The sequence below is a fragment of the Colletes gigas genome, unplaced genomic scaffold (genome assembly GCF_013123115.1).
Source record: "Colletes gigas isolate AHSC1104 unplaced genomic scaffold, ASM1312311v1 Colletes_gigas_Sc00003, whole genome shotgun sequence".
Lineage (NCBI taxonomy): Eukaryota > Metazoa > Arthropoda > Insecta > Hymenoptera > Colletidae > Colletes > Colletes gigas.
Window position 1 is genome coordinate 8,834,466 of NW_025106632.1, and position 18,759 is coordinate 8,853,224.

General features: G+C 42.0%; 2 protein-coding genes across 2 annotated transcripts in view; one reads left to right on the forward strand and one right to left on the reverse strand.

Moving 5' to 3' along the window:
• Positions 1-23: 23 nt before the first annotated feature.
• LOC122404691 lies at positions 24-2,262 on the forward strand. The gene is made up of 4 exons (XM_043408883.1): positions 24-449; positions 897-1,350; positions 1,435-1,923; positions 2,014-2,262. The coding sequence occupies exons 1-4, from the start codon at positions 241-243 to the stop codon at positions 2,248-2,250; spliced, it is 1,389 nt and encodes a 462-aa protein (XP_043264818.1). The 5' UTR covers positions 24-240; the 3' UTR covers positions 2,251-2,262.
• Positions 2,263-3,642: 1,380 nt separating this feature from the next.
• The window catches only part of LOC122404692 (BMP and activin membrane-bound inhibitor homolog), a 35,086-nt gene continuing 19,969 nt past the window's right edge, over positions 3,643-18,759 (reverse strand). The window contains exons 2-3 of the mRNA XM_043408884.1: positions 5,517-5,789; positions 3,643-3,896 (exon numbers count right to left, since the gene is read on the reverse strand). Of these exons, the coding sequence (XP_043264819.1) occupies positions 3,643-3,896; positions 5,517-5,789 (527 nt within the window). The remainder of the gene's footprint in view (positions 3,897-5,516; positions 5,790-18,759) is intronic.

Sequence of the window (18,759 nt, forward strand, 5' to 3'; positions counted from 1 at the left end):
AAAAGGAAAGGAAGCGTCGGCATTCTGTGATGATGTTACTAACTCGCAGTTGTAACAAACGGTATCAACCTTAAAATCTAGTATGACGTTTATTATACAAGCAGCTGCTTACGTTATATTAAAATATAGTACTTGTGGCGATCAGCTCGAGCGACACAGTTGAATTTCAACCGACTCGTAAAGCGAACCATTGTTATACTGTACTTTTTGTGTTGTACTACCAAGCTGTAAAGGAATACAATGACGGATCTAACGGAGTTACGAATGAACGTGGCTGCTCTGAAACGCGTAGACCCTTATGTGAAAGATATACTGGAAACTGCGACGCACGTAGCGCTGTACACTTTTAACGCGGTCAACAACGAGTGGGAAAAAACTGACATCGAGGGTGCTTTATTCGTATACTCGCGAAATGGCGAACCCTACAACAGTGTTCTTATTATGAATAGGTAACATATAATTATTATATACACATTTTCACAAAAATGCTCGTATATATTGTCGTATATTTTAAAAGCACTAACTAAACTGAGCTGCAACATATATATTATCCTCATTGATCATTATATCTGTTAAGGTAGTTATGTTCTCAGAAGCATGGTTTGGTTAAATGCTTTGATAATTACTTTGATCTTATTGCAAGAAAATATGCATTTTTAATCCTTTTGTTTGATGCATAACTTTAAGACATAATAATTTGTATTAAGAGTCTTACGATATTTCAAATATTCCAATGTATACCATGTGGCATTTAACAGTTTTTATGGAGGTTAAACTTCATCATCGAAGAATCCTTTGGATAATAGTTAATAAAGATGATTCGACTTGACTGTATAGAATATCATAATAATGTATAAAGAAAACTTTTAATTTCTTATTTTGATAATACTTTACAGATTAAATACAAATAACCTAGTGGAACCAGTTACACAAGGTTTAGACTTACAACTTCAGGAACCCTTTTTACTCTATAGAAACACCAGATACAATATCTATGGTATTTGGTTTTATGATAAATTGGAATGTGTACGTATCGGTGCAATGTTGAACAAACTTGTTAAAGACTCAGAAGAAAATCGCAAGGCGGGCAATAAACCTGCAGTCAGTGTTAAAAAGAATTCTGGACCTAATATAAACAATGTCGATATATTCAGTATGCTCAGTAAAGCCCAAGAAGATTTTAATACTAATAGAAACAACAGTGGCAGCAGAGGAAGTACTAAGGAAGGGCTTGACTCCAAGTCCCCTTTGGTTACTCCTATAACCAAGAATCTATCTGGACCGCTAACTGCTCCATTAGGCCCAGATGTTACTTCACAGAGTGTAATGGACTTTTTTGCAAAGGCTAAAGTTAGTACTTGTATAAGATTGTCTTTGTTACTAGTAAATAATATTACTTAGATGTTAATATATAGGTATTTGCAATATTTCCAGGTTAATACTGGACATTTTAAGGCTGGAGATCAACCTACAGCAGGTTGTACTATTGTGAATGAAAGCAAACCATTACTTGCACGTTTAATGTCACATCCTGCAGCACATACAGTGGAACATATTGAAAAGCAACATAGATCTATAACTCCACAACCAACTACTCAACAGCAGTCTCAAGTGACTCCGACTACTATAATGACGTCAAATAATGCAGGTAGTTCTTCTGCTTTGAACAGATCTAAACGACGGAGCAAGGTAGTTGCTCAACAAGATTCGATGATATCAACACCCGCGTCTATAAACCAAGATGTTCCATCATCAGTAAATCAAAACACTACCGATACAAATGGCACAACAGGATTTCTTAGGATACAGTCCCCGACAAATGCACTATCTTCTAATTCAACGAATCATCAGGCCTCAGATATTATTGGATCTAGTAATTCAAATCCGCTTGCATCTTTGTTCGCTCATGCATCTGCGACAACGGTAAGTAGAAATTTCCATATCGATTAAATCACATAATTTTGTGAGTCGCGCAAGTAAAGGATTTAAAAATTTTTTTTAATCAATCATTAGGCATCAGAAGATATTATCACGGCACCTACTTTATCAGGAAAAGGATCGGCACCAGCGCTAATACCTCCTGTTATGTTCGCTGCACCTAGTCCGCCCGAACCCTTAGCGAGACCATTAGAACCATTGACAAGGAATCAGCTTCTTCAAGCTTTTAACTATTTATTGAGAAGTGATCCAGATTTTATTCACAAACTACATGAAGCTTACGTAAAATCATTTGGCGAAATTCTATCCTAAAACTATCAATTGTTAACCGATGTAACTGAAACCCGTCATGCGGGTTATGACGGTCGACTGATTAAACGATCGAGCAAAACCTAGTATCTCTATGTTACATGTGCATAGATGGTACACAATGTCATGCTTGACTTTCAATTGAACTTGACTGGTAGCCCAAATTTTTGGGGAGGATAAAAATATAGATATAAATGGAGATACATACCTTAAACAGTATTTTTATAAATTAATACATTTTCTCCCGAGAAAAGGATAAGATGAACGTGCATAACAAGGTATGAGCTAAGTGATCATTGTAAAAGAAACGGGACAAGGAATGTGAAAATTGTACGATTTGAAACTGTGATGCCAAAACATTTATATTATACTAACGTTTTATGGTTACTATTCCGAAACAGAGCGATACAAATTTTCTGAGCTGATCAAATGAGAAATGCCTATTTTACAAACTAATGACATACCCCTCCTATATATCGGGTATCGATGTGGTATGTGTATGTAATTGATAAAAGGAGCAAATAAATAGAGTCCGATTACTGAAAAATCGTTTCAATGTATTTTAAGGCGATTTTCGCATCAATTTACCCCTCATGAGTAACACGTGTTGTAAAACAAAATCGCGGTACATATTTAATAATATTACTAATGCACGGTTATGCCATACTATCACAATATAATAATATTTATATGGAATACGATTACTGTATGAGAAGTACATGATGTACCAGGATAATTAATTTTCGGAAGAAGATACCTACACGATTAAAAAAATAAACAAAACAGATATCAGACTTTTATTGATCTTCATCCGTTTTTATCCGCATGGTTTCTCGATGGGGAAAAATGTTCGTTTTTTTGTTGCTGGATTATACGTGCATCCTTCTCAGATTGTATCGTATCGTCAGCTACGATTTCAGGGTTAAATTTCTCGTTTTCGATAATCTAGTGGTTGACAAGATCGTAGAACGCGATTACATTGCAACTTGTGCGCCACCTAATTGAACGGTATTATCTAACACGATAGAAAATACATAATCTATTTACAATACTACAAATAAAGGCGGTATCATGCGTTTCGTTATTTTCATTAACAAGTCATGTACAAAGGTCCTCATTTTTTTTTTTTTTTTTTTCTTTATTTTGGCCCTTTCTCACTCTTTAAATTCATGAGTTTGACGATTACGCGGTGGGTATCGTCGTTCGGAGAGGAATCGCAGCAATCGATGCACAACGCGCAGTGTTATAATTTACAGCAGTCGCTTTTTCACAAAAAATTCACAGCCAAGTGGAGCTATTGTAAGCCCGCTAGCTTTCTACAGATAGTCTTACTAATGTCTATCCGCTAGAACACTTTATCTTTATTAAACGTCTTTGGATCGCGGAAGGTATCTTTTAAACGAGAGGCACTTTCGGTGGTCCCAATAACGGCGGCCCATTATCGGGCATCCGATGAGGCCCGAGTTTATCGCTTTGCGTTGGTACAGGCTGGAGTAATCTAATGGCGAGGCTTGCCAGTATCAATAGAACAATCAGACCGCAAATCGGTACTGCGATCGTGGCAGTCTTGAACCAACCGTCCGTCGTTTGGCCTCCATGATTGACCGGCTGCACCGGACCGAGGAAAGGTCGTTGGTCACCCGCCAACTCTGTAACAATACAGAGTCCTTCATTACGCTGCAGGTTGCTTGGCATAAATTATGCAAAAGGTTTCATTATTCATAAATTCGCACAACCTTCGACTTTCACTATTGTTTTAAATCAACGGTTCGAGACTTCGTAGAAGTCGTAGATAACAACGAACTCGAGCTTCTTTGTAATGTGTAAGGGAATTCGTGGTAATACAGGCATCGCGTGAAATATAGACGCTATTGTTTAAATTCTTCGAATACTACGACAGAGAATTTGTTTATCCTTGTTTTTCTGCTTATCATACATATTGACAATATGTACTGTAATAGTGAAGTGTATAATTGATCGTTGAGGTTATATTTAAGGAAAGAGTTTGTTACTTTCACTATTCCTAAGGAATTACTTATGTTTGTTCCAATATTATTTACAATTATGCGTTTTTTGTGAACAATGTCCATTAAGGGGACTATGAGCACCGGCATATGGGATAATATGGGCATCAATGTTTATTATGTTCAATTGTAATAACACTATTCTTGTACAAATAATAAACCTTCTGTATGTCTGTGTGGGGAATTTAGTACTTACTTTAGTGGTGTGTGACATGAGTCATATTTTTGTGCTGTATGGTAAGTTTTGTTGTAATGCGTAAAGCATGCATATGGTACTTTTGTAGAATGTGTGACAACTGAGGTAAGTGTCAAGGAATACAGTGTTTAGTCCCATTCACTTTTTACGTGTTTCAAATATATAAATAGGTAGTAAGTATGATAGTGTAGTTCAGTTTATGTTATTTTTTCAATGAAATACAATTAAATCTATGCTACCCGTATTACCTCATAGCATGGGATACATGGGATTCATATACATATATAAAAATGTTGATTAAGTTACATGAAATTTCGATTAAAGATAGTTACATGTATTATAACAACAAATATGTTGCACACTCATTATTCTGAAGAATTTTAATCATATTAATCATATTACCCCCAGTTCCCTTGTAGAGAATAAATTCAAGTAATGGAAATATTAGGTCATCCCATAAGTCATGTCGTTCTTATCGTACTTATCGTAAATTTCTCAATATACCTTTCTAGAAATATCCTATCTGTCTGAAACGTATTCGAAATGTCTAGAGTGATATTTTCTATTGGAAAAAAATTCATTTTTGGCATTGCGTGTTGTATGAATTTAAAAAAATCGTCAAAGGTGGATTTCTAAACTTCGAAATAGGATTTTTTGACATCGCGATTCAAATTAATAATAAATAAATTTTTTAACTCAAAATCCCGAACATTCGATGGGATTGGAAAGTACGTGGATTGAAAGATGGGAGGAAGTTGGTGGAAAACGCTAGTTAGTGCATTAATGATTAAAGGTAAGTACTGTAATTATACATTTGAAGGTTAACGTCACAAAACGACACGGCTTGTGGGATAACCTAACAGAACCGAACGAAACCGTTCTCGATCGATTTTGATACGAGAACATTTGAAAGGAAAAAGTTTCTTTCGACGACGAAACGTGTCGGGCAATAAAACGAGGGGAGTGGTTATGAAAATGCCATTCCCGACGTTGCATCCAGTTAAGCCTGTGCAATTTTAATGATCTCGCAACGAGAACGATCATTTAACCTTGAAGAGTCTTGTTGAGCCTGTTTCTCATGGCTGGGCTATCTACGTGGTTGCAGAGATCCTGCTCGCAACAGAGGTATCCCGTGGGACATTGTCGCTCTTTGAAGCTTTCGTCGAGGCAGCCGCTGTACGCGCTGTGTTCCGCTCTCAATAACGACGGATTCGTGCTGGATGGTAGCTCGGTGAAGCAGCCCCTGCCACGACACATGTATCCTTGAGGCACGCATTCCGGTTGATTACAAAAGCACCTCACCTCGCGAACGTTTCGCGAATCTGTGAACAGAAAAGGAAAATGACCGGGGTCAATAAATCACTTTCGATTATACCTCGCCGCTGCTAATCGTTACACGCGAACGACGATTAATAATATTATTTTATACGCTCGTAAGTGGATGTAAAATACAAATGACACAGCAGAAAAACGCTAACGAGGTCGGAGTTTCACGTGCCGGCTTATCGACGAAAGTCCAACAAGGGCATCGCGTTTATAACGCGGGAATGCTCGGCGCCGGTGAAAATAAAAGACGTTTGCAATATTAAATGTCTTATCGGTGCTTTGCATACGCAAGAAGATCAAAGCAACAATATTGGCCGAGGAAGCTATCTCCAATGCTAAGTTCGAAGTCCTCGAAAGGGGGGGGAGAACTTCGCGACTGGGGTCAAAGAACTCTTTTCTCCAAATTGGAATAATACCGAAATCGCGATAAAGTGAAAGAAGACGTTGCTCCGTAGAAGGAAATCTCATTTTTTTTTTGGTCTTTTTTTCTTTATAGTAATAGTCGTCATTGATGATAAAACGGCTCGTGCTGATTAATGATGCAATATCATGGGTGGTCCGTATACCGTGGCAAGTTTCGTCGTATCTACCCGGCACCGTTATACCACCTCGAATATAATAAGACTCTATCATCGAAATTATACGGAGCCGAGGAACAAGCCACTCGTCTCCGCTAATTGATTACAACTCATCTTTATTTATAAATACGCGCCCGATAAGACCATTTCGACGATGCGGAATATAATTTTCGCGAACAGTTCGGCATTTTTGCGCTCCGACGTTCTAAGCGCAACATCGTCGATAGTTGTCGGCCTCCCCTAATGAGTAGCCGTCGGAAAGTCATAAAAGATTATACCCTTCTCGTCGCAACAGGTATACAGGCCTCACTTTCATTTATCTGCCGGTGTACCAAGCCCCTCCTTCGTTTCCCAAACCGACTGGTCTTCTTTCTACACAGCGGTTCGCGCTAAAAATTTTGTTTCTCTATTGTTAATATGCCATTTTCGTCTATAAACACTAACGCAACACTTTCTACAATATAGTCTAACTTTAATAACTAGACTGCGGATCTTTATGCAAATTCATGTTTTCATTAATAGAATTAATAAAATGGGAGCTTTGTAGATGATTGTCTCAACCCTTAAATATAATAATTCGTATCTTACTTTAAGTATTTCTTATATTTTTGCATATTAAGTGCATTCTGTAGTTTCTTGAGAATTAAAATTCCCCATAAATGCATAAACATCCGCAGTCTAGTAATAACTATCTCTATAGTCAGACAAAACATCTTGTTTGACTAAAATTATTAAATAATCATGCCTAATATATCACACTTTATACTATTCTCGCAAAATTGGTTTCCTGGTGGTAGTACGTTCCAGTGAAATACCGTGGCCAGTGTTTTGAGCACCGAGATAGACGGTATTGTCCGTGCAAATGGGACATGGTAATCTCAAACGGCTTGTATTTAATAAACAAAATTTCTGAAAATAAAGACCAAACGCGTGGAAGAGGAATTTGTGTAAAAAGAATCGTTCGAAATATCTCGTTGCTCGGAGGGATTTCGAACGGAGGGTCTGGAAGGAATCCGTCGCGAGAAACAGGCCCGATACACTGAGACCGTGCTTGACGTAGCGTAAATATACAATACACGAAGAGAGTAGAGTTCTCTTTCCGCAGTGTGTTAATGAGAGCCGTACGAAATAAACAAAGAGACATGGAACAGTTCGCGGTGACTAACCATCGTGCCGCTTGTTTATTATGATAATGCGAAGCCATCTTTATCCGTGACTTTACTCTTTCCCCCTTCGTCGTCTTTCGGTCTCTCCGCGTTCGTGCTCTGCCCCGCCCCCCCTCGGTCAACGGAATAATTTATTTTGCTGCACAGGCTACCGCAGATTCAACTGCCAAGAAACTTCGTAACGAAATAATTCGCTTCCACGTTCGGATGCAGCATCGACGTCGTTTTCGTGGCCCCCGAATTACCCTATTTCGAACCATCCCACCACGGAGACTACATCGTTTCCAAAACGAGTAAAATTAGAACAATATCGTTTTATTGTTCAATTTGTGTCTTAAACGTTTGATAGAAAATATTTAGTAAAAATGAACACGAACAAACAGGTATAGACATTCTCGATAGATCGAATAAATATTATCGCAACGTTTTTCAATCCCTGGGACTGTCCCAGTTTTCGTAATTCGCGGTCAGCCGTCCAAGCGTTAAATCACGGAACACGCTCGATCGACACAGAAATTAATAACGGGTTTCGGAGCCAGTCGAACAAAGAACTTTGGTTCTGCGCAGGATTAACCGCAGTACAGTTGTTTATTATGGTAATACGAAGCCATCTTTATCCGCGACTTTGCTCCGTCTGTCTCTCGAACTGTCCCTTCCCCTCCCCCCACCCTATTAAACGACCCTTTCTCCCTCGACAGAACCTTCTTGCATTCCCCTCTTTCTCTTCTGACTTCTTGCTAATAAGCCTGCAGCGCTGGCCTCTCCTTTCCCTACACCCTCGATTTCTTTCTCCTTTTCACTCTGTACGTTGCGCGCAGTCTCTTTCGCTTTGTCTCTGGTCGACGAAGCCCGGCTCATCGAGGAATAAAAAACGCTAAAACAGCCGAGTCACAAAAGAAAGATTAAAGTGGAGAGAATATATGGAGAGAGGCATGCGGCTCTCTCGTTGTGTGCATCGCTGCTGTGCTACTCGCTCGCTCGCCCGACCGACTCTCCCCGGAGCCCCTCGGAGCGAAAGAGAAGCCACAAGAGACTCGTGAGAGGGTTTTAAGGAAAACCTCTCCTCGCTGCTCTACAGATTACGTAAACATCTTGGCGAAGCTACGACCAATGCGAAATCCTTTCGTTTCGTTAAAACGTCTCGATCGTACATACCTATATCGTCGCGAAGACACTGCGACGCGTTCGCGATATCGCATCACTTTCGATACGACACGATACTCTCTCGTATCGGGACTCGAAATTTCTCTAAAAGGAATTTGTCCCGAGTCTACGGTCACGATCGGGAGGGTCCAACGGGGACGATATTCCTCGAAGGAAGAGAGAGACAAAAGAAGCCCGAGAGAAGGGCCTCTCTCGCGTGCGTTTAAAATAAAAAGGGAAAAGGGGAAGCAGCGGGAGGTCGAGAAGGTCCGGGCATAAGAGAGATACGGCCGACATGCTTGGAGCCGAAGAAGACCCGTCCGAAAACAAACAGACTGCTCCGCGGGGTCGTTCGTTATGCGTCCGTGGCATATTAATTATTTCTCGACGGGCTCTCCCTCCACCCATATCGCTCGTATTTCTTTCTTTTACATTTTTTCGTCGGTTGCCGAACGATTACAGGCCCCCGAGATGCACGCGAATCGACATCAAGGCCCATCGATTAGTCGTGTCGTATTATTTTTGTAACGTTAGAATTCCGATCCCGGAAAAGTTAGGTTATCTTCTCGACTATCGTTCGTTCCAAGTAAATACAGAGCTCGTGCAAACAAATGCATTGTCGCGTGGTCGACGTATCGTTACAAATTAACAAACGTGGTTGGAAAAGTATTTTGTCGTCGATTAATGTGGGAAATTACGTCAGAAATGTTAGTGTTACTTCAACCTTAGATTTTGGAACCTCTTCAAAGATACAGATTAAAACCGCATCGCATTACAAGTCTGGATTAGGTTATAGGTTAGGTTAGAATACTTACGATGTACATAGTGTAACGGTCGAAAGATGATGATTTATACATATAAATAGCAATTGACATAAATTCTATTATGCCTGTATCTATTCGACGACTAATCGCTTGCCAATACACTGCTGTCGAAATCACGTGATGTTGTTTGCGCGTATACTTATCTGTTCATTGAATGGAGGTTATGTATATTTTGAAAACTGCTTCGAAATTGTTGGGAAACAGGCGGTACTCGTATCGAAAGCAGAACATTATAAAAATCGTTCTGCTTCCGACGGATCGCCCCGATTCTAATAACGTTATAATGCACTATTTATGCAAATGCACGCGTGTAGCGGATCGACTAGAGACTACCAGGGAACGGTGGAAAAAAAATAGAAGCGGCGATGCCGCTGGCAAAAAGGCAGACAGGCCTGAAACGCTTGACGAACGTTCCCCACCGCGATGGTGTTTTGCGCTCGTAAAGCTGTCCGATTTCTTCGGCCACGATCGGCGAATTCTTCGTGTCGTATCGCATTGATAAAAGGTTTCAGCGACGTTCTCTATGCGGACACGCTTTTCGACGAAGCTTAACCTTTAACTTACTGACGTTAGATATATGTACTTCGCCGAGGCATCGAATGTATCTAACGAGATACACGTGCTGTTACTTGTAGTTCTTAGATAAGCTTGTTTATTTGTTATACTGCGACACAACTTGCGAGGGTTACATTTGACTCCTCGCTCATCCAAGATTAAATATTCATTTATGCAGATGAAGCCTAAGTACTCCTCTCCCGTCCTTCTATCGCTGGCTCTTCTTATAATTACCTAATTAATTGAATCTTTTAAACCGCTCGTTTATTGCGAATGGAACTTAACAGACCGTACCTTGTTAGAATAATAGAGATTATAACTCCGTACCTTAACGCTAAAAAGAAAGGAAATGGGGCAGCACTTGAGATTATTAAAATATAGAAAATATAAACGTTTACATTGCTTTCTATGAACACTAATATAAACTCATCGATAATCACTCGTGGCATAGCCAGACCTAATATCAAACAAAGATATAACGACGCATTCGCGACGCTCGTTCGCGTCGAAACAGATAATCGGTGCTTGGGGCTCGGTAACGAATCGCTAAAAGCATAGTACCGAAGAGGTTATGTTTCGTTTATTCCAACGAGTCGAGCAACATGCCTGAGGATAGAAAGCTGTGCTCGACGGAAACTTGATTTGAACGAGGCCCGTTGTATATGCAATTAGAAGAGCGACGACCCATGTATTCGTACACATCCACGGTATACGCTGTAACCGAACGTATACCAGCCACGGGAATGATGAAACTAATGAGTTTCTCTCGGTTCCCTCGAGTGGATCCCTAATGCACGCACATTGCGTAACAACCGTCGCTAGTAGATGCGCGAACATTTATTCAAATTGCATGAATTTTATTTTGTTTCCGTGAAAGGGTGTTGGTAACTGGGGCCTGACGAGGAGGAGGAAGGGATACAGCAACGCGCTAACGACATTACGTCTAGCCAATTACGAGCCTGAACGCCGATAGCGTCGAATATCATTCTAATTAATAGTGGTGATGCTTAACACGTTACATAACAAAAATTAGCAGCCATTATCAAACCCATGCATCGTTGCTTCTTCGTCTATGCTCTTGCGCGTTACTTTCCCTTTTGTTAACGCTTTGCCAGCTGATTTTACTGTTTTAATCAACACATTGTGGCGACGCCTTCCGCGCTCGCTAGCTTTCTCACAAGTGCTCGACCGACTGTCTGTTTCTATATATACACTCCATCGACCATTGAATATACCGGCGTCTGAGGCAGTTATGGTATCTCTACATTTATATTTTCTTATAATAATATCGTTGTACTAGAAATTGATCGAGGAGTTTATATTACGCTCCAGCCGTACTACCGGAGGCGATCAATTCACCGTAGGATTTCTCTTTCATCGAGGGGAAGGGCACGCGATTGAATTTCGCAAGCCCCCCCTCGTCCTCGATCCGACGAGCTTCGTACCCTTGGGGGCTTTCGTGCCCCAGGTCCGTGTTCTCCTGTTCAACGAACGCGGGCGGGGGCCCGTGTCTCGCGGGATTACGCTTCGAAATCGGTTGGACGAGCGAGAACGAGAACGAGTCCCGATGGGAGAAAGTTTTGATGTCGCGTTTAATTGTTCATTCCGTAAGCCACGTTGCGGGGGCAATTGTAAAACACCAAAGGCAACTTCCAGCCTGTCTTAATTTCCAATTAGCAACATCCATGGTTCTAAATTGCCGCAATTAGTATTCCGATGCGACGTAAAGCGCGTTGGTGGTCGAGTGGTGTCGCGACGGTGTGTAGAATTGAATTTCACGACAGCCACTATATGTCACGGGTAGCATTCGATTCGTCTCGCTTCTGTCGTGACCCAAAAAACAAACAAGGTCGTCGAAGAAAAATTATTCCACGTGACAACGATCGGGGATTACGGAAGACAGGTTACGAAACTTCCTAAAATTTCGCGTGACCTCGCGTGCACGGAAGACGAATGGCGCGAGAGAAAAGGGTCGTTTTTCAATCTTGACGCGTGTATATCAGGCTTTCGTGCGTGCTCGCGTCGACGGCAGCCGGTTCTGTTGACCTGTTGAGCAAAAGATCGTCCTGCGATAACGAGACACGTTCCCGGGGTCGTGGCGATCTTGTCCTTTTGCCTCCATTTGTTAATCGTCTCGGGAATTCTTTTATGTTCCAATCGATCCTCGAGTCGTTGAACCGAAACCAGGCCTGCGAGCTCGACCCACCTAACGATGGATTTTAGAACCCGTTAGAAACTTGATGCTGGGTTTAGCAACAGCTGCACCTCAACTTCTCAAAATTAGAGGATTATTTTGTTGTGGCGTATAAAATCTTCTCTCATGGTAAAATAATTTATTTAAATAGTTAGATTTCTTTATTAAAATTGAAAAAATGGCTTTGGGGGTCCTGTGGATAAGATGGAAAGAAAACCTAGTAGACCCTGCCTTAGATATTGGGAGTCTGTCGAGCGCTTGCGAGAGAAACGATCCCCCTAGCGGCGAGTATGAGAGATGGTGGACCTCACAATGGCTTTCCCTCGAACAAGATTCTATAACTATTCATTCTTGTATTATGTATACGCGAATAAGAGCACTCAGTTTTTGAAGCATCAATTTTGGGGGCTCTGGTCTACATTTACATCGGTCAGAACTACTCGTCCTATCGTTTTGTCATGATCAAAATACCTTATATGTTGTTTAAATCGCTGGAATCTTCGCCGCGAAAATGACCATTTGCTACCAAGTCGTCAAAGGGGGGGACGCTCGATCGAAATCAGAAACGAATGGAACGGGGTACCGGGAATATTAAGGCGGAGGCGAGAATTATAAAACGGTCCGTTGGGTGGAAAAGAAAGAAAATAAAGGTTCGCCAAAAGCGAGTCACGTCCTACGGGTCCACCGCGGGACACCTGTTCGTACCGCGAGTAGGCTATGAACCTGCGGAGTTATGCGAAAACAAAAAGGCCTCCGGGACCCTGGAGGGTTTCCTCATCGACGCGGCAGCCGAAAGGAGTGACCACCGCAGGAAGAAGAGGACGGAGGAGGATGGGAACGGAGGGAGACCGGTCCTCGGGGAGTTCCTCGAAAGATTCGTGAGAAACTTTCGTCAAGCCGCCACGCTCTTCGTGGGTAACGTGGATACGCAGGAAGAAGGTTAAGCAGCGATCCACGATGAATGAGATCGGATACTGAACAAATTCGACGGGACCTTTTATTGGCTTCCGCCGGTATCTTCGTCGATCGTCGAGTTGGGGGTGGGGGATAAATTTCGAGGTCTTAAAATCGAAAGGAGACTGTCGACAGTCGTCAACGTTGATGTTGATCGACGAGGCTATCGAAGGGAAGCACCCTTTCAAAAATGGAGGACGTACGTTCTACTAATTGTCGAGATTAGTAGAGACCCCGGGACTAATTGCCTCGTTAAACTCGAAACGGATCGGTATATTCTCAGTTTTTCGACGAAGATATTTTATCGCTGGTATACCCGGCCTGATCGACACGGTGGACAGACATCCGATAAAAGCTTGTAACTAATGATCCCCATTAAACGGGGCCGGATACCGCACGAATTTAGCCGATTCCTCATTGACTCGCAACGAAAGACGGGCCCCGTGTCTCCTCTCCAGGAGGTCTAAAATACGTTTTATTGCAGTCGTGGATATTTCGACCCTGGCGGACGGTCTCGGATTATCAAGGTACGCACACACTCGGGCGCAATATATGCGCGTGCACGTACATACGCGTGTAATTGTGAGAGACAACAGTGCATCCGTTTAATGGGCTTCCTCCCGTTCGCCTTTTTAAGGAGGATGACTGGTCAAGAACAGAGCATCAATTAAATTCTTTCTCCTTCTCGAGACGAGAATTCACGTTGCGAAAAAAAAAGGTATTCGTGGTATGTTTTTTTTGTTCTCGTGCACGGTAATAAAAAAGAAATTAAATTTCCTTACCGGGCGATTTATACGCTTTCCATGATATTTAAACGTTCCGGTGATCGTCGAGTCGCATTATCGTTTGTTTAAAGTCGATCGATGGATTCTCACGCCCCTGTAGCTTGGCGAAACTTAATGAAACGCGCGTTTAGAGCGACCATATTGTCGTGCAACGTATTTTCGTCGTGTTTAGAACGCGAGCTCGCGCGCACAGCTATAAAATACGAAACGGAGTAGCGGGGCGAAGCAATTCCTATGGCGGGCGCAACGATGCAAAGCGTTTCGCCGAACCAACGACAAGTGCACCCACATAATGGGCCGGTTTTTCTCCCTTGCTCTCTTTCTAAGGCGGGTCGGCTGGTCAGGAACCCGGGGGCTCAATAAAACTTTTGCTTTTCGTTGTGTGTGGCAGAGTCCTTTGCTCTTCTTCTTCCTACCTCGGAGAGGGAAGTCGGACCGGATTCCAAGCGGAATCGAAGAAAGGGCCACTTAAGTTCTTTATTGACGGTGACACGAGCCAAATCAATTTCGCCAGAGCCTGATCTCCCGCGTGACGTAATCTTACCTCGGATAAACTTCGACTCGAGTGCAAATACTTTTCTACGCTTTATTGCGCGGAATAATCGAACGATCAAATTTTTTCCTCGGTAGTACGGGCAAAATTCAAATGAAACTCGAGTGCTTGAATAATATTTTTCGCGATTAAAATCACAATTCGAAGATGGTATATAATACTTTTATCCCAAACGTTTGTCTAAAGTTTGTGAAGCTATCAGATATTACAAATTATTTTAAGCAGAATTTTAATTATGAAGATTTTCGAAAAAGGACGCTTATTTATCCGAGTTCGATCGTTCCATATTGTGGTTAAAATAGCATAAGTATCCATATTGGAAACAAAAAAATAATCCAAGGAAACAAGTTTCTTAGACGTCCAAGTTTTTTTCGCGTATTTAAGTGCTCGGAATTTCATTTCTTACCTCCGCTATATAATCTGTTTGTAGCGGTATGAATGCTTCAGAGATCCTTGATGAAGACATTATTAATGTCGATTGCTACAGATTTTTCTGTACCATATATTTTCTGGAGTTAATTCTACACGACTCTGTAGAATTACTTTTAAGTTACCTTCAGTATTATAACACTGAATTATACGTAATCGTCAGAGACGACGAACGTAACGATAGATATTATTATTTCAGACTGTTAGGTGATATGAGAATTGGACGTTTCACAGCGTATTTAAAAACGAAGTTACGAATAGAACAATTTTTCCGATATTGGGTCACGACTATTTTCGCGATAAAAGGACAAGCAGGGATTCTTCGAACCGCTCGATCGAAACCGATGTTTACATTACGAGCACGTAATTCGCGAGGATAGTAAAGGAAATATGAATTACGCGGATTTTATGTCCCTGTTGTTTCGAAAGTTCCGACGGTTTTTGAAAACTCCAGTAAAATTCTGTCGATAGCGACTCGTAAAAGATTACGAGATTCCGCGAACAGAAAGGGAAGAAACAGGAGAAAGAGTTGGAAACAAAGTTGGAGAAAATTGGCTCGTCAATTGATTAATAACGCGTAAACGACGAGCAAGCGGTCGTTAATCATTGCGTTAACCGTCGGGTGTCTAGCAGCACAGAAGCGTCTCTGGTAAAAATTCTAACCGCGCCTGTCGTACGATAACAATTAACACCGTTCCCTCAAAGGCGTGAAACGTTATCGAGAGAACCTACGCGACAATGGCGCCGCGGATCCGTTCATCGATCAAAGGGCAACTACCGTTACGTCGAATTACCCCGTAGGTGACTATCGTCGTAACATCGAGCATCGAGTCACCGTGTAAATCAAAGATACTATCTCCGGGGACACGACGGAAGCCCTTTGTGCCTCTATCGAGATCGGTTTGAGTCAATTAAACGGGGAGAAAGTTTACCAGCCGGCCATTTTTACTCCTTACCGACCACGCTGCTAATTTCGTCGATCGTATCGTACTCGTCGACCGCGAACAGAGAAATTTATAGCTTCGTCGCGAACGAAGACAAAAACGAATCGAAATCGAGTCTGCCAAATGAATATGCATTATATTTTGGAACAAGCTGTCCACGGTATTTACCGTGTTCGATTTCGAGAGATCTGTCCACCCGACAAATAGAGACAACATTCCGGTAGGCTTTCTATCCTCAAACTACACGGACACGCCGTAAAACCATCGGTCGGAAGAAGGTTATTGCCGACGGCAGCTCTTGTAACGGATACCCGAGGTGGAGAAATTGTCCTCGTCCAAGGGTATCTCCGGGGCTTTCGGCTAATTTTCGTTTCACAAAGGGCTACGTACGAAGCCGGTATTTGCGTTGGGACCTGTAACTATCATCCCCGAGTACCTGGCCATTAAAGAAGAGGGCCAGACAACGCAGCGAACCGGCCAGAGGCCGGGTGGTTGCGTGGGGTGGCAATTAGCAAGAACAATAGGGACTCGGAGGCCCTTATTTCTGGGAAGTAGGAGGGTCCCTCTCGGGCCTGCCATTCCACAGGCCCCCAGGTATATGTATTTCAGGCCGCGTCTCGACTGTCCTGACCCGTACCTGTGTTGGTGTACGCAGGACCTTGGTATTTCGGCGCTAGAAGGCAGGTTCCTGATGTTTTCGAGAGAGGCGAACCAGTGATTAGCCCTACTTAACTCAACTGCGTGGACGCGGCGCGGGCATCGCCGAGTAAAAGGCATCCTCATCAATTATATGCAATTGCCAAATTGCTCCAAATTACACGCGTGGACCGCGGAGCTCTTATGATAATACATCCTTGGTCGTTTTGCTTCGTCGGGCATATAACAGCCACCTTTGATTACCGTTGGCCCCGGTGTTCTCCGTTTCGAATAACGCAAACGTAATCGACGAAAATGAAGTCGAGTCCAAAAAGGAAAAACGCGCGATAACGCAGATTTTGCTAAACAGAGACAATAGGTTGAGTTCTGATAACTTTGCGGAGCAAATATCCTCGCGGGAGTTCGATCTGTGGCGACGCTTTCGGCCCTCGCCGCCAGATAGCCATTCAGCCTTTAGCTCTCTCGCAAGTACTCGATCGATCACCTGTTTCTATGTATACACTTCTCGATTTTTGCTATCTCAAGCAAGCTGGTTTTATCAAAAAGGCATAGCTTTATATGAAAATACGCATATCAGACCCCTTTACTTGAGCGAGCGCCGGAGAATACAGATGCTTCGAATTGCGGAGAATTTTACGGCACGCCACTGGGCAGTCCCGGCTAAAGTAAACACTTCGGATGGTTTGTCACGCCTCGCCTGGGGTATAATGTCCTCTTAAGTCTTTGTTCTTCGCTCACTCGTGTGCTCAGCTAAAGTACAATTGAACAGCGGCGCGACGACAACGAAGTTTTCTTTGAACGCGTTGGCTGAGCAAATAACACACCGGAGCGCCTGTATAAACCAGGGCTTGCGTGTCGATTGCACACCACCGCGGCTTTGTTGATCATTGTTGATCAATTCTCACCACGGACAGTACGAGATTATTCGAGAGCAGAACCGACGATCTTTGAAGAGCTTGGAGAAATTGAAAAATGCTTTTTGCGAAGAAATCATATCGCGACCGCCCAGGCCCGTTGGGACATCTTGATCCTGTTCGTTGAAGTGGCCGATGATTTACTGCTAGGAACAAAGACCCTGAATGATGGGGCATCTCGAAGGAAGTACAGGTCGATCGTTCGGAAACAGGTCTTCCTCTTTGTGAGCCCGAAGGAAGCGAAACCCATTCCTCTCCTCGGATTTCAACCTTTTCTATTCTGGGGACCAGCGAACGAGCATCTACAGTTACGCTAACATAATGCACAGGTGAACTAAATCAATTAGGTAGCGTCGCGTGAAAAGGCTCGGGAATATATTATCGTGTTCAAGAACAGCATCGTTCATCGGGTTCTCATTAAATTATTTCCCCGCTACTTTTTAAAGCGTCGAGAGGCAGCGAGTCTCGACATCATTTACGACGATGACTCGGCTACTAACGATCGATCCGAGCAAGAAAAACGAAATTTTGTACATTCTAAGCTTTACCGGTATAATGACTGATTTAATCGGCTAGTGATTACGATGCAAATGATATTGAACGTGATCGTGTTTGAATGATTTATAACTAGACGAGCGTCTGTGTAACTAGCGAAGAGCAAGAAAACTTTATGAGATAGTTGGCGTTACAACAGTTGCGTAATTGAAAAATGTGCTTGGCTATTAGTAAAATATTTGAAAATTAATACGTATAAATTTCTTATAATATATTTCTAATATTATGTAAATAAATGAAAGAAATAGGTTTACCATCATCAAATTTGAACACTGTTTCCGTGCCAATTTGACGTTTTTTACTTAATATTTTGTATGTTAAACTGGGTTAAAAAATTTACGTACTATATTGCTCATTTTCAATATTCAAAATGTCCAAAACGACGATGACATTATTCCGACTGATAACGAAATAATAATTTCGATTCGATGCTATGTCTTTTATTTCTATTACCATATTATATAGTTATTATTGAAGTTCAGTTCGTATTTGCTCAATATTACAATTTTTATAACGAGCCTTCTCATTCGTTGCGCCAATTAATTACATAAATATCCAAGCCAATATAGACTACGTCGGCCTTTATGTTACAACAATCTGCGTGTTTGTTTTACAATTGCGAACGGTGTTCAGGGAACCGTATCACGGGACCTCGAGCAAATCACAATCAATTGGAACAATCGCAAAACGTTGCGAGAACCCAGGCAAATTACCA

What these genes read in the sequence shown, in the direction of transcription:
- LOC122404691 (XM_043408883.1), top strand. Translation starts at nt 241, where the DNA reads ATGACGGATCTAACGGAGTTACGAATGAACGTGGCTGCTCTGAAACGC. An exon ending in AGTGTTCTTATTATGAATAG is followed by an intron (nt 450 to 896) that starts GTAACATATAAT and finishes AATACTTTACAG; the next exon opens with ATTAAATACAAATAACCTAG. An exon ending in ACTTTTTTGCAAAGGCTAAA is followed by an intron (nt 1,351 to 1,434) that starts GTTAGTACTTGT and finishes CAATATTTCCAG; the next exon opens with GTTAATACTGGACATTTTAA.